This window comes from Lissotriton helveticus, chromosome 9, assembly GCF_964261635.1.
Source record: "Lissotriton helveticus chromosome 9, aLisHel1.1, whole genome shotgun sequence".
Classification (NCBI taxonomy): Eukaryota; Metazoa; Chordata; class Amphibia; order Caudata; family Salamandridae; genus Lissotriton; species Lissotriton helveticus.
This window is the reverse complement of record NC_136070.1, coordinates 561,744,622-561,761,648: the sequence shown is the minus strand read 5'-3', so window position 1 is coordinate 561,761,648 and position 17,027 is coordinate 561,744,622. Positions and strand designations below refer to the sequence as shown.

At 46.0% G+C, this 17,027-nt stretch overlaps 1 protein-coding gene across 4 annotated transcripts in view; it reads right to left on the bottom strand.

Annotated features, from left to right (window-relative positions):
• The window catches only part of LTBP3 (latent transforming growth factor beta binding protein 3), an 872,522-nt gene that overhangs the window by 113,607 nt on the left and 741,888 nt on the right, over positions 1-17,027 (bottom strand). For all 4 annotated transcript variants that reach the window (XM_078660467.1, XM_078660465.1, XM_078660464.1 and 1 more), the window contains 2 exons: positions 8,397-8,480; positions 6,828-6,956 (listed from right to left, as the gene is read on the bottom strand). In XM_078660467.1, coding sequence (XP_078516593.1) covers positions 6,828-6,956; positions 8,397-8,480 — 213 coding nt within the window. The remainder of the gene's footprint in view (positions 1-6,827; positions 6,957-8,396; positions 8,481-17,027) is intronic.

Here is a 17,027-nt window from a genome sequence, read left to right as displayed (position 1 = left end):
TGCCAATGCTTGTTATATTTGTCTGGGAGGTGCTGCAATAGGGTTTCTAGTTCATCGTAATGTGCCCTATCGTACCTGGCTAACAGAGCTTGAGTGCTGGCGATCCCCTATATGTTAGCTACTTGTGACGCTGTCCTTTTGCCGGTGGCGTCCAAGAGTTCGGAGGCTTTATCTGGGGGAGGAGCGTTCCCTGATGTCTGAGAGTTGGCCCTTTTCCTAGCATTGGAGACTACTACGGAATCTAAAGGTACGGGCCCTTAATGTAGGACTAGGAAGGTTGTTTCCGGTCCAGGGAAGGCATGGCTTGGCAGTTCGGGCTGGACTGTTCCCATGAGGCACAGGGTCAGACTGATTTGCATATGGCCATGTCTGAGCTGGGGTGGCAGAGTGGGCTAAAGAACGGTGATGGATTAAACCCAGATCTTTTGACTGGGTGTGAGTGTTTGATTGGTTCAGATGCTCCGTCCATCACCACCCCCTTTTGTACCGCTGGGTCCGCAGGGGTAGCTTTGTATTTTTTCTCGATCCTGGGGTTAATAACTCTAGTCCTCACAGGATCTTTAAACACGTCAGGTGCATGCTTGATGACCCATTTTAGCATAGGCAAAATAGAGGTGGACCTTTGTGAGGTATCAAAAGTGTCCATTGGAAATCCTCTTCCAAAGGGTCTGTATGTAAGTTAACCCTGTGGTATTGGGCAGCTCTGTGGAATAGCTGATTAAAACCCGTTGTGTCCTCTGTGGGGGAGGCCTAGAGGGGTAGATGTCCTCCTGTGGAACATTAGGGACATCTGGCGTGTTGTAATCGTCCTAGGGATCAGGGGAAGAAGGTGGACTAGGATCCTCTAGTGGCTCCTCATCCGCACCCCCCCTTCATCAGCGGTGTCATAATCATCCCTTGGTGGAGGTGATGGTGTAGGAGAATGGTGTGGATGGGGGAGTTGGAGGAGGTGGTGGAGGAGGTGGCGGAGAAGGGAGCATTAGGAGAGATGTGGCTCTTTTTAGGTGGTGGATCCGGTGCAGGCGTATCCAATGGTCTCTTCTTTGAACTTAGGCTGAGCTGACCATTTTTAGGGTCTTTTACAAGAGTTTTCTGTCTAGGGCCTGGAGTAAAGAACTCTTCTGATGGAGGCTGGTCTTTCGGCGCCAACTTTTTCGGTTTGATAGACTTACACAGCACCAACTGCGGCACGGTTTTGTGGCTCTGGAACCTTGATGTTTTACAGTCTTTGTGGCTGCCTGTGGAACCGGCTGTTTCTTAGGTTCCAAGGTTTTTTTCGGCTCCGAAGAGTGTGAATCCGAACTTTGAGGGAGTGGATTTTTGCTCGGCTCCGAGTGGTTTTTCGGGGTCGATGGGTCGTGCCTGTAGATTTCGGTGCCGAGTGCTTGGATGTGGAGGCAGCGATCGGCACGGAGGAGGAGGGCGGTTTCTTTTTTGGTGACGGTGACCGGGTTTCGGTACCAACGGCAGACTGACTCGAGCCCGAGTCGCCTGAAGGCTTAATAGGCTTCTTTCCAGAGCCCGAGGGCGGGGCATGGGAAGCAGTCTCTCGGTGTGCACCTGGGCCCGAAGGTGAAGGTGTGACCGAAGCCTTTTTCGATGGTGTATGGAGGGGGTCAAGGTCGACGTCTTTACTTACGACACGCTGCACAGGAGTGAGTTCTTCGACGTCAGAGTCCTCGGCTTCGGAGGTGCTGATGAGGAGTTCTTCGACCCACTCCTGTTCAGGTACGTCGAAGCCCTCTTGGAAGATGTCATTGGGAATGGATGTCGACGAGCGAGTCATTGTTCTTCGAGCTCGACGATCCTGAATGGTCTTCTTGGAGCGGAAAGAGGAACAAGCTGCACAGTCTCTGGCCTCATGCTCCGGTGAAAGGCAGAGGTTACACACCTTATGCAGATCGGTGTGGGGAAACTTCAACCCACATTGAGGACACTTCTTGAATGGAGTCCTTTCCATGAGCCAGATGCCAAGGCCCAAGTAGGCCCGAAAGCCCTCGTAGACGATCGACAAAGATAAATTACTTTTTATGAAACATAAAACAATGATTCCCAAAGGAAATTAATTCACACACAGAGAAAACACACACAACAGAACATAAGAATCAAAATTATATTCTGAATGAGTATTTAATACTAGAGGCTGTCACAGTTACACATTCAATTGCGTAAAGAAACAATGAGTGACTGTAGTGAACAAAGTGACACGTAGTGATTAAGTGATATGGACAATACAGAAAATACAAGACAAATACATGTGGGATAAATGGGGGGGGGGGAATTTTGGCGAAGGTTTTGTCCTGTCTCTTTTTGCACATGGGCTGCAATCTCCAAAATTAAATTAAATTGTGATCATGAAGGCTGTGCGGACATATATGGCATATATTGTGCTGAAGAAGACCCGCCCTGACACACCCTAAAATTGCGCTACTTTCGGGGTCGAAACATCGACATGCCATATATGTCAGCACAGATATCATGATCACGATTTAATTTAATTTTGGATCTTGCAGCCCATGTGCAAAAAGAGATAGGACAAAACCTTCGCCAAAATTTCCCCTCCCCCCTCATTTATTCCACATGTATTTGTCTTGTATATAGGGTATTGCCCATATCACTTAATTACTATATATCACTTTGTTCACCACAGTTATTCATTGTTTCTTGACGCAATTGAATGTGTAACTGTGACAGCCTCTAGTATTCAATACTCACTCAGAATACATTATTGATTCTTATATTCTGTTGTATGTGTGTTTTCTCCGTGTGTGAATTAATTTTCTTTGGGAATCATTGTTTAATGTTTCATAAAAAGTAATTTATCTTTGTATTTAAAAACACTACTCTAAGTAATTGCACACATCCTGACAGAACCAATTGTTTTTGTTTAATATTAATACCCAGGTTCTGAGGGACACCTGGTCGCCCCATTATTATTAATGTTCTATTCAAAACTAGGCAGTTGTCCAATTGTACTCATCACTCCTGTGAGGACTATGTCTAACAAAAAGTCAACTGTAGCACCTGTTCATGTATCTGCTTCTGCTAGTAAAGGATCAAGATGATTTTGTACATGTGACATTCAGATATGATTGCCTGAATGTCTGCCGGCCACCCTAACAAGAGTAATGGGGATATTTCAACAAGAATTTTCTATGTAGTTAATTGCTCCAAATTGGGTGACACGTTTTTTTTTGGAGACATAAAAAGTGCTAAGTGGAATGTTTTGAAATAATGTCAGACACTGGTTATTACTATGTGCAGAATTCTATTCCACTGGTGTCTTGGCACACTGCTTTTTAGGTCTCGTGACCTATCAATGCGCATGCGCATTGAGAGAAGCGAGACTATAGGGCTTTAAACAAAGTTTAACTAACTGTGGCGATTTGGTGCTGTGCCCGTGCGCTTTTACGTCAATGCGCAAGCGCATTGACCTAAAATGCGCGTGCACATCACCAAATCGCCGTCTGTTCCCTCAGCCGCACTCCTCCCACACCTTTGAAGTGAAGCTTAGCTTCACTTCAAAGGCCCTGGCTGCTTTCACACCCTCTCCCCGATCCGCCCCCTCCCCTGCCCGCCGTGTCGCATTTCTCCTCCCCCCCTCCCCACAGCAATGCCCTCCGTCACTCTGCCCCCTCCCCTGCCTGCATTTTACAGACTTCCTGGAGGAGGGAGAGAAACATTTGCTGCTTTAGGCTACCAGCTTTGAGGGACTGGTATACAGAACATTGTACACCCAGTATGCCAAAGTTTTCGGTGGTAAACGTGATTCGTCCTATATTAATATTTTAGGACAAGCTACACAGAGATTTTAAGAGTAAAGAAGGCGGTTGCTTAAATAATCCATACAAAAGGCTTTACGATCACCAGTTACAGCTTGCAATGCCGTGCTGCATAGCTTTGTACTGAATCACAGGCCCGTTGCATGTGCAGACCCATCCTTCTAGATAAATACACTTTCGAGCTGGGATCTCTATTTGTAATGTGCCTTTCACGCACTCAGCTGGCCAGAATTGCTGCGCAAACAGCCTTTCATTGTCAGAGTAAACTTTGAGGAAAATTACACTCCACCAGTAGGAATACTATACAGATAAATGCCTCTAAACGGCGAATAAAAATTAAACTGGCTAATGTCGCTGAGCTGTTACCACTGCGCCATTCCGTGTTTCTTTCTTTTTTTTTAATTACTTTTACTCATGCTTAGATTGGAATTTCTGAAACTGGAGCATGACTTCAGCATTTCACTTCCTTCCAGAGATGATTTTTTTTTTCCATCAGCCTACACTCCTGTGCCTCGCGATTGTGACTCCAGAAGGAAATGGGAGGCAGAAAAAAAGCAGCTTTTTAACTTTGTTGAAACAATGAAAATGTACTTCGGAGTTCCTTTATTTTAGTTCGTATTCGTAGCCGCGGGAGCGCTTTGCACGAACCGTATACTTACGCTCAGATGGCGGTTGAAAGCATGTGCGTCTAAAAATAAAACTGCTTACCTGGTGATTGGATACCTTACTTCCTGTTTGCACGTGACTGGATAGGTAATCCTGGTAGTGGGATTTTTCAACTGGCCCCCTATGGTATCTGAACTTGCAATCAAATATGATGGCTATGGTTTAGTAAACTATACATTTACGGAACGCTTTATTTGTATCCTTTCTTGGGCCGTGTCCCCCCCCCCCCCATTCCGCTGGAATGTCCAGTACTCTGGGGGCTCGGCGATCAAAGTAGACCTGGCGTAATATTTCATGTTAATGATTTAGAGCACTTAAATGAATATCTAATTAGCAGTTTTTAGAAGTTGTATGATCCCCCTCATCAAGGCCAGCACTTTTAAACATATAAATAGTATTCAATGTAGTCTGTTTAATAACATACTTTGCAGCTAAATTTCCTGGGTCTGCACATTATTCCTACACTTGTACAACCGACTTATCAAGATGAGACGTTGGTGAGTACCTCCTAAAACGTATTTATATTAATGTAGATTTTATTTTAAATATATATATTTGTACTGATTTACCTTGTAACATTACATTTGTGTTGGTTACAGTGCATAGGCTCTCAGTACTTAGATCATGACACCATACCTAAATGATGTAAGTCACAGACCACGAAGATACAATGTTACTCACAGATGACCCGGGTAATAAATGAAAATACATTTGGACTGCTAAAGGTCACATTTCGCTACCTACATAATATTAGTGGCACTCTCCAATATTCCCCATACGTGGCTAATAAAACTGTGGCAGCTTGTAATACTGCAACCAGAAGGAGCCTTCTCATACAGGCTTATGTTGATACTTCTGACAAGGAAGAGGAATTCCAACACACAATACATTTCAGGATGCCACAACCACCCCCACCACCACTACATCCACCACCACATCCACCACAACCACCACCCCATCCACCACCACCACCACCACATCCACCACCACATCCACCATCACCTCCACATCCACCATGACATCCACCGCCACATCCACCACATCCACCACCAACACATCCACCACCACCACATCCACCACCACATCCACCACCACTTCCACCACTACCGCATCCACCACCACCACCGCATCCACCACCACCACCGCATCCACCACCACCCCCACCCCCACTACATCCACCACCACATCCACCACAACCACCACCCCATCCACCACTACATCCACCACCACATCCACCACAACCACCACCCCATCCACCACCACCGCATCCACCACCACCACCGCATCCACCACCACATCCACCACCACCGCATCCACCACCACATCCACCATCACCACCATATCCACCATCACATCCACCACCACATCCACCATCACCTCCACAACCACCACCACCACCACATCCACCACCACTTCCACCACCACCGCATCCACCACCACCACATCCACCACCACTTCCACCACCACCGCATCCACCACCACCACATCCACCGCATCCACCACCACATCCACCACCGCATCCACATACACCACTTCCACCGCATCCACCACTTCAACCGCATCCACCACCACCACATCCACCACTTCCACCACATCCACCACCTCATCCACCACCTCATCCACCACCTCATCCACCACCGCATCCACTACCACCACATCCACCATACCCACCACCATCACTTCCACCACCACATCCACCACCACTTTCACCACATCCACAACCACCACCACCACATCCACCACCACTTTCACTACATCCACAACCACCACCACATCACCACATCCACCACCACCACATCGACCACATCCACCACCACATCCACCCCCACATCCACCATCACCACCACCACCACATCCACCACCACATCCACCACCACCATATCCCCCAGATCCACCACATCTATATGTGTGTGGCTCTGTGTGTGTTTAGGTGCAAATGCAATGTTCTTGGATTTTCGTCGCAATAAAATACACTGAACATAATCTTCACAAAAGTTATTTACAAACATTTAAGCTATTGCCATTATAAATTACAATAACTTTTATTTAAGTATTAATTATTTACAAAATTAAAAGCCATTGTTATTTGTAATATCAAGACATATAAGTCACGTACATACAACACACATTGCATTACAAATGCTATAGGTGTCACATTTGCAAAAGTTAAAACTATTGACATTGTTACTGACAAAGCTAATAATTTTGCTACTTTCAAAACCAACACATAAATAAAAAAAGTGTCATTTACAATACCAATAGCTCAAACTTTCCTAATGCGAGACCTATTGCATTTCCAATGCTTGTTATTTTGGTGGATTTGACACAATAATACCATGGCTCCTGCTGTAATGAAGCTTGATACAACCCCTGCCTTACCTACGCACTCCAGAAGGTTGCCGTCATAGTAAAAACCCTGTTTGCAGTAACACTCATAACCGGGTTGGGTGTTAACACATTTCCCTTCCTTGCAGATCTCTTCTCCAAAGAGTATGCACTCATCAATGTCTGCAAGATAATAAGAAAAATATAAGTAACCAGGAGCAGAGGGCTGAAAGGCCAAGCGACAATGGATAGCAGAGATCCACACAAACAAAGCCAAAAGAAAGGGGTCAGCAAGGACCAGATGAAGTAAAGAAGAGTGGTTGAGAGGAAAAAGCATGAATGAGACAAAATAGAGATAAGGAAGAAAAACCACAGAGCACTAGGGAGTGAACTAATTAACAAGCATTTGCAAAGCCAATTGGTCTGGCTTTAAAAGAATGTTGTATGGTAATGTGAAGCATTACAAGTAAAAAGCATGGGAATCAATATGCATTTGTGTAAAAGCAAAGAACTGTAAAATAATATTAGTGTAGGTTAAAAGGCCAAGTGAAAGTTACACTGTCAAGCCCATCCTCAAAATCCTTGTAGGTTAATGTCTGCCCTCCTCCCATCTGTGCTGCAGCCAGAAAAAACAATATTAATTATCTTGTTATCTAAGACACTTTAAAAGTATTACAATATCATGTGTACCTAAGGGAGCTGGGCAAATAAACAAAACGCTCATAGCTGTTTGGAGGCCAAGCTGTTTCTTTATGGAAACAGACACCTTCTGCCTAAACAAAACATGTATTTCTGGCTCCCAACATGTGGGTGGAGCCAAATCCCTTCTCTAGTAATGCTTACATAATAGTCTGGTGACAGCTGTGGTGTCAAGCTAGACTATAAAAAGCAGACAAGAGTGTGCACATCTCTGTAAAATGGATAGGGTGAAGTGACACACAAAAGTGACATGGTGTCCCTCTAGCATCAAGTTTCACTGCATGATCCCCAGACGCAGATTTCACTCCAATGCCTTTTTTCTATCGCTCTTGTCATCACCCTTCTCATTCCCCAACCAAGTCATTAATACAGTTGCCCAAAGCATGGTACATCTCTTAATCATCTCTTTCCATTCAGCTTTTACCCCCCGTTAAACCTATCCTGTGGGTCACCATTATATCTGTTGACCTTATTCCTAGATGTGGTGTTCAACACTGGGTTCTTCCCCATACTATTGTTTCTCTCCTACCCATGCATTCTGGGCTTCCTTCAGTGTCCTGTCTTTACATCTGGGTTCTGCTTTTACTTCTAGGTGATTCTACTATATTTTGTGTGCTCTCAAATTGGTATACTGCACTTATATGTATATATGAGGGAAGCTATCACATCAATATAGCTTCTATCCTTATGCTCCATAGTTTCTCTCTAAGCCACTATTATCGCTCTGAGGTATCAGCTTTGTATACTGGGTTCAGTAGCAATGGTTAGCGGAGCCTAATTTCTATTTTTCAGGAAATGCCTCATAACTCAAATGGTAAACAAACTCCTGAGATGAACAAAGAGCCTTGCTTTTAATTAGAGATGATGGATATTTTAAGAATTTTGCCATTTAAATAAACCTATATCCTTTATAGCTGCTCTTACCCCTGTGGGCTGGTATCCCGTAGTTGATTATATTGTCTTCAAGTATGAAGCCTTTTCCATCCGGACACAAGGAGACAAACTCAGCTGAAAGTATATCAACCATGATGTTAGTGATACAAGACATTAGGATACATGGTGAGATGGTATGCAGGGTGAGTGGAATAACTTCTAAGTGAGCATGTGTAGGCTTATATTGGATCCAAGATGCTCAATTTTCTCATTGACAACAACAATTTAAAAAGCTCAAAACATCTTCAGTGAGTAAAATACGGATAAAAGGCAACAATAAATCAAGACAGATAACTAAATGTATATTTATTGAACAAGGCATGGGGTGTCCATTCAACGGCCAGTTAGTTAGCAGTGTACATAAAGTGAGGGCAACACAACTGGGACTTTTACTGTACTGATTATATCTCTAGTGAAGTTTCATGGTAGAAACATTTACTTGCATAAAAACATCAAAACTCAGGTGTGAGAGGAGTAAGTAAAACAATAATTTTATTTATCAAGAGCGATATCTGTCACATCACCAGATTAAGGATTCCTGGTAAGGTATGTTTTTTTACATATAATCCCAGTTCTCTCTTGAGGAAATCTCCACTGAAGTCATAAGTAATTGAATAGTTCCACCCATGTGTGGGAATCCAGGAGCACTTCTTCATAGATCAGCTTCTTAAGTATAGACATTCGCCTTTCTTCAGGACGGTCAGCACAATCATTCAAGCAAGAACATTATATGCTGCCTCAACCCAGGCTACAGTGGTGAGATTCTTCAGATTGTACTTACAAAAGGGTCAATGTACCCATATATTTGTATAATTTAGGTAAATGTTTTTACAAACCCTTTTATGTAAAAGTAAGTAATGAAGGATAGTAAGGAAGTGTAGCACCATAGGCTGTTTTATGTGAGTTTTAAACAGCGTGTGTGCCTTTAAGGACCCAGAAACTGCACAGCATCCTAGCATACATAACAGGTGGCAGCTGCCTCAGGTCCTTGTTGACGGGAAGTGTTAGTGATATGTAAATCCAATAATTTCCTCTGCTATGTCCACCGGGGAGTAGGGAGGGTCCCTTATGACTTCAATGGAGATTCCCCCAGGAGAGATCTGGGATTACAGGTAAGAAACCATACCATCTCTTTTGGGGGATCTCCATTGATAGTCAAAAGCATTCGAATAGAATAGCACGTCCATACCCAGAAAATGCGGTGGAAAGACAGAGGAGTGAAGATAGACTGGATTGAGCAAATACATTTCTGAGGGAGGTTTGTCCTACTTGAGCATCTGCCCGAGCATCTGAGTCCAAACAATAGTGTTTGGTGAATGTGTGAACTGATCTCCATGTGGCTGCTTTACAAATCTCTGCAATAGGGACATTTCTCATCAAAGTGGCAGTAGCTGCTTTGCCCATGGTAGGATATGCCTTAGGTCTACCTGACAACGTCTTGTTGGATTTTTGGAAACCTATCAGTATGCAAGATACTATCAACCTGGAGATGGATTGTTTGGGAGTGGCCAACCCTGTATGGACCGGGCCATAATTGATAAATGTGAGAAAGTGCCATCTTTCTTGCATGGTATGCCCCCACTTTTTGATGAATTGCTGATGTGCCCTGGGCTCCTGCCATTCAGGTGCCCTGGGCCTGTGTTCCTTCCCTAAAACTTTATTGAAACTAAAACCCAATTTGCATCTCTGGCTACATGTCAGCCCCTGGTAAATGGTACCATGGTACCCAGGGCATTGTGACCAGAGAAGACCCCTAAGGGCTGCAGCACTTATTGTGCCACCCTTAGGGGCCCTGCACCCTGACACACACACACACTGCCTTTGCAGGCTGAGTGTCCTGGTGCAGAACTAAACAAAGAGTCGACATGGAACACATCCCTGTGTGCCATGCCCACTAACCCACTGCCCTGGCATACATCAGTCACCCTTCTAGCTGGGTGCCCTATGCCAGTGGTGTGGGCACAGGTGCATGAGCCCTGTGCCCCTAAAGTACCCAGGGCCATTTCTAGGCACTGTAAGTGCAGTGATGCCATTAAGAGTATATGGTGCTGGGAGGTTGTCCTTACGAACTCCACAGCACCATAATGGCTAAACTGAAGACTGACAAGTTTGATATCAAACTTCTCAGCACATTAAACCCACACTGATGCCAGTGTGGGATTTAATGTAGAATGCACTACAGAGGGCATCTTAGAGATGCCCCCTGAAACCTAACCTACAATCCACGTCTTGTCTGAGAGGCTGCCTAGGCTGCCACACAGCAGATATGTTGCTGGACCCCTGGGTGGAGAGCCCCCCCCGCTCTCCTGGGCCTACAACAATGCACATCCTGAGCGAAGTGCTAGGTCTTCCTCCCCAGGATGGGCAGGGGGAAGCCGCCTTTGTGAGCTTCTCCACGCCACTTGCTGTGCTCAGCAACTGGCCCCCACCAGTTCTGACCCCCACTCTGGCGGGAAGACTGGTGGGAAACCCTATGTCAGGAAAGGGGGTGTGCAAGCCTGTGCCAACCGCACCCCTCAGATTGCCAACCGCAACCCTCAGGTGGAAGAGGCGAGGTGAAGCATGAACCCGGGCAACAGCCATCTTGAGGATGGGGAGCCCTACCCACTCACAGCTAGGCTCCTGCCCCCCTCCCACAGGAGAGGAGCAGGATAGGGGGTGTACCCACCCCAGGACAGGGACCCATTGGTCCCTGCCCTTACCCTACCTGTAACGCCCCTAAATTTAGTATTTAGGGGCACCCTGAACCTTCCTTCCTCAGATCCCGATACGAAAACAAGAAAGAAGGTCAAGAAGAAGAAGACCCGCTGTTCAGCTGCTAACAAAAGGACGACACCAACTGACTAGGCCCCAGCCCTGCAGGCTTGTCGATCCTTGAACCTGCTCCTGCTAAATCCCGGCGACTCCTGCTAGTAGCAACCTTGAAAACTCTGGAGGACCTGCCTGCCTTGACCTTCTGATAGACTGGGACTCCTATGAGCAGTGGTTCTGCTCCGACGGCAATACCCCTGGTGCCAGCCAGGAACCGCAAATCCATCACACTCTGCACCTGCCGAGCCAGGCCCGTTCCTGAGTGACCCAAGACCACGAGGACCTCCCACCGGCGACTGGGACCAGAAGTCCAGTGCCCAAAGGCCCTCCTCGACAAACCAGACGACGCCTGCAGCCTCACAACCAGGGACCCCTCCAACCGCGACCAGCTGAGGGTAAGATTTCCTGACGTCAAAAGACACCCCTGCACCCGGCGCCCCATGGCCCCCTGTTCCCAACTCCTGGGTGACTAACTATCCTCCAAAACCCCAACTTACCTCTCGAAGAGTTGGTCGCTCCAGCCTTTTTCCACTTTCCAAGATCTCCACTGAATAACATTGAGCGCCTAACGGCTCAAAAGCACCCTGCACCCAGCCGCCCGAGTGCCCTTGGCAGTGCAACCTTGGTCCAAACCTACTTCCCCATTTGCCCTGAGCAAGTGACCAGGAGCCCAGCTCCCACAGCCACGTGGCCTGCTTGCCAGCAGCCACCAACCGAAGGCCCCCTGCCTCTCATTGGATAACATTGGGCCTAACTACCTCTGCCCCCGGTTGCCCCTGTGCCGCTGAGGGTGTACCAACTGCACCTACCTGACCCTGGGGGACCCGAGTCTATGCCCAGAACCTTAACTCTGCCAGTCAAGTACTTACCTAAAAGCCGATAACCCCCATTCCTTCCATAGGGTAACGTTGACTGGTTTCTCTCCAAAATTCTTCTAAGTGTGGAGTTTTGAAACTCCCAAATATTCGTCTAAAATCAGCTGAACAACGAATTCCGATTTACTCACCTGTTATCAGGAGAGACCTCAGTGCTGCATCTTTTAGCCTAGCATCAAACCTGAAAAGTAATTTTTCCGTACTTACCAGTAACCTGAATTTTCTTCCATAGGAAACCATTGACTGTTTTTCTGTGAAATTTCTTCTAAGTGTCGATTTTTGCAAACTACAAATATTCTTTAAAAATCGTACCGACTACCAAAACGTAATTACTTACCTGTTTTAGATAGATATCCCAGTGCTGAACCTAGGAGTCCAGTACTGATTTACAAAAGTAATTTTAACCGTACTTACCAGTAACATGCATTTTCTTCCATAGGAAACCATAGTCCAGTACTGGACTACAAAAGTAACATGAACATACTTTACCTGCAAATTGAATTTCCTTCCATAGGATAACATTGGTAATTTCAACTGAAAAAGTTTCTGTAACTTTTTAAAATACAATAATATTCCTTAAAATCACCACTGTAACTAAAACGCTTTTACTTAACTGTTTACAGCTCATGTCCCGGGACTGAATCTCGGATCCAGTCCTGTGGTTGGAAAAGTAATCTACAAAGTAGCAAATTGCATTTAACTGAAAATTCCCTTTGAGCTCAATGTTGCATTGTGTTTGAAATTGTGTTGCATATTGCAACAAACTGTAACTATTATATCCAGAGTCTATTGCCTATTTGAAAAGTATTGAACTAAAATAATCCATTCTGAGAAAGTATATTTTTGATACCTTGTAGGTTCTAAAATAAAACAACTATATCTTTTGATACAAAACAATTGACCTAGTGTTAAGTTCTTGAGTGTGTGAGACCATTTGCCGACTGGGTGTGTAGAACAAATGCTTTACACTGTCCTCTGATACTGTCTTACTGCTCGACCAAGCTACCACTTTAGAGAGTAAGGTTATATCTAACTTTAGCCTCTGCCAAACCTCTGGGGACTGGGGACTCTATACACACTGTACCTGACTTTGGTCCAGTATATATAGAGCCACTTTCTTACAATAAACAGTTGGTCCGATCTGCACATGTCCTCTGTCTTATCTAGAAAAAACTTCAAGACCCGCCTTACATCTAGGAAATGGAGAGATCTCTAACCTGGAGTTGAAGGGTTCTGAAATAAGGTTGGCAAATAAACTGATTGACATGAAATTCTAAAATAACCTTTGGGAGAAATTTCGAATGAGTCCTCATGACTACCTTGTTAGATTGAAAAACTGTGAGGTTCATTAGAACATAACGCCTGGATTTCGCTAACCCTAGGAGCTGATGTGTTTGCTACATGGAAAGTAGTTTTTCATGAGCGATGCTGCAGGGATGCCTTTTGAATGGGTTCAAAAGGGTCCTGCATAAGACGGGAAAGGACTATGTTTAGCTGCCAAAGAGGGGAAGGAAGCTTGATGGGAGGGAAAACCTCCTTCAACCCTTCTAAAAAATCCTTGAATATCGGGATTATGAAAACAACGTTTTGTGAAGGACATTTTCTGTAGGCTGTAAGGGCTGCCAAGTGAACCTTTATGGAAGAGAATTACAAGCCAGATTTTGCCAAATGGAGAAGGTAGAGACTAATGACATCTTCCTGGCAAGACACAGGGTCTATGTTCTTGGAGGAACACCAAATGCAAAATCTCTTCCCAATATGCTGAACTGGTTGAAGGCCGATAAGCCTTTTTTTTTTGGTTTTCTTTTGGTTTTTCTAATTTTCTTTGAGTCATGTATAAACGTAGGTACATTTGGTACATAGTTGTGGTAGAACGCAGTGCATTATACCATTTACAGTCATCAATATGTATCAGCTAACAAGCAATGCGTACCTTTTAGTACATTACACATTACATAAGCGTTTCTTTGAGGACAACAGGAAGATAACTAGGCATGATTGCAAGTGCGTTAACATAACGCCTAGACTTTCCCATCCCCCACCTGCCTCTACTGGCTCTACCCTGGCAGGTATCATTGTCATCTGGTTCTGCCCTGGTTCCCCGCTTTAGCCCGCAAGGGCAAGTTTGGTGTGTATAATGGTGCTGAGCGTCTGGACTGTCCCTGGGTCAGATTCAGGTGGTCTGAGACCGGTTTACAGGTCTAACACTATGCGCCATTTACTGCAGGGACGGGAGTGGGTTCAAGGGCTTTCAATGCCTCCAGTAGAAGGTCCCAGTCCATTGATATCAGGGTCTTGCGCAGACCTCAAGCCTCCTCCTGTCTGATGGCAGCGATCCCCGCACTACCCCATGGCAGCACCTACCCGTGCCACATATAAACAGTCGGAGCCTTGCCGATTTCCACCGCATAGTTATGGAGCGCTTGGGTATAACCCCTTCCGTGCTCATGACGAGCTCAGCTCGTCATGAGGTATACCTCTAGGATGCTCATGACGAGCTGAGCTCGTCATGACCACACCCATTTACATTAAGGTCCAGCACAGGGGATGGATCTGACAAGCAGCCAAGGTGATAAGGAATGCTAGGTCAGTGAAACACAATTGCACCTTTTGTGATTTTGGGCGCCGGTGCATAACGAATACGCAGCTACTGGATGTATCTCCTATAGGAATGCCTGTCGTAGTTTTGGTGTTCTGAACGACACCCGTCCAGAACACTGTGAGCGCGGGGCAAGACCACAGTATGTGCAGGATGTCTGCATTTTCCACCCTGCAACTGGGGCAGTGATGCTGTGTTTCCGGGAACATGTGCTGTAGGCAGTGTGGAGTAAGGTAGGCTCTGTGTAAGATCATTTGCTGTATGAACTCGAACTTGGCATTACGTGACACCTTGTTAGGATATTCTAGCAGACCGCCCCACTCCTTAGCAGTCAATTCCTTGTCAAGATCCCAGGACCATTTATTGCGCAAGTAAATGAGGGAGATCCCAGGATGTGCCCTGATGCCTTTATATAGCCATTTTGTGAGCTGACGCCCTTCTCCCATTAGATAGATTGCCTGTACCAGTTTGTGTGTTGGGGGTTCTTCTCTGGCTGGGGCCAAGTGTCTTTTAACGTAGGCAAGTATTGCATCCGGAGGAGCTGGAGCACGTAGGTGGGACAGGGTGCAGCTGCAATTTCGGCAGGAGAAGGGTTCTTGGGTGTCCTTCGGTGATGCTGATGGCAGGCGGCATGGCGTCTGGTATTGAGAGCGAGCAGGATGCTTGCGCTGAATCGGTGGAAGGTCCGAGGAGCTGAGCATAGTCCCGGCGTGGATTGGCGCAGACGGGCTTGCCTTTGGCACGCCCACTGAGCACAGCTGCACAGCGGATGTCATTAAGTAGTGTGTGAGTTGGGCTGGACAGCTGAGAGGCGGGAAACTGAAAACTGGCACTGGAAGGGGCGGGGCATTGCAGCAGCAGGGGCAAAGCATGGCAAAGGCACAAGGAGAGAGGAGGAAAAGAGGAAAAAGTGCAATAATGGAGAAAAGGACATAAAGAAAAAGCAGAGAAGCCAGAAAAAAACTGGAAAAAGAGACAGAGCGCAGTCCAGCATCAGAGCAGTGACACTCTACCACTAGACGACTAGAGATGAGGCGCAGGCGGGTGCATGCGGGCCTCGAACCACTGACCCAAGGGTCAGGAGGTCAGCAGCAGGGAGCTTGGGGGCAGGGGCAGAAGCTACCAGGCAGAGCTGCACAAGGAAGGGAGTAGTCCACTGAATTTGATTTAGATTCTCAGTATGTGGGGGTGTGCAAGTGTAGTAGTCAGGATGAGCGGAGGTTGTGGAAGTTTATGCGGTTGGTGAGTGTAGGAAGGAAAATGCTACTTACCCAGTATGCATCTGTTCTAGGCATGTAGATTTGTAGATTCATATGCGTTAGCATAGATCGCCATTGCCAAAAACAAAGTGCAAACATCTGAGCCCAACACCAGATGGCGATCTATGCTAACGCAAATGATCTACAGCTCATATGCCTCGAACATTGGAATTTTGTTGCAGTTGTCCCATGAATATTTGCCCCCTTTAGAACTACTTGATGCTAGTTTTTGACTCTGACAGTGTACTGAAGCCTGCTAACCAGGCTCCAGTGCCAGTGCTCTTTCCTTAAAACAAAGACATGCTCACTTGTTCACCAGTTGGCAAGGACTGTAAGTCCATATTAAAGGGTTCCATATTAAAGGGTACCACTGGTACCCAGAGCATGGGTACTAAAGAAGGTCCCTTACGGCTGCAGCATGTATTATGCCACCCTAAGGGACCCACACAGAAATTGCGTGCATCCTGCCTTTGCAGGATGCGTGAAAGGGTGTGAACCGTTGTGAAAACACAACATGACACATTCCCTGTGTGCCATGCCAAAGTCACTGCATGTATTATATGTAAGTCACCCCTACAGCAGGCCTATAGCCATAAAGCAAGGTGCATTATATTACATGTCAGGGCATATCTACATGAGCAGATACACCCCTGTGATGTCTAGTTCAGTTACTAAATAATGCATGTGAAAAGAGAAGCCATCTTAAGTATATGTACTGGGCAATGGTCATTAACAGTTACCCAGCCACATGATGGCTTTACTGAAACCTCTGGTGTTTGGTATCAAACACCTTGTCTTAACAAATCCATACTGATGCCAGAAGTGGATTTATTAAAACAAGCACCCAGAGGGCTCCTTAGCGGTGCCCCCTGAAAACCTACCAGGCTACTAGTGTGCTGGTGGGCTGGTATCACCCAGGCTGCCACCACAGACATGTTTCTGAACCCCTGCAGGTGGGAGCCCAAACTCTCTGAGGCCAGAAACAATGCCTGCTCTGGAGGAAGGTGTTCACACCTTCTCCAGCAGGGTGCCTAGTGATTAAGCATATCAAGGCCGGGGCTTCAAAGCCGCTGTCGTC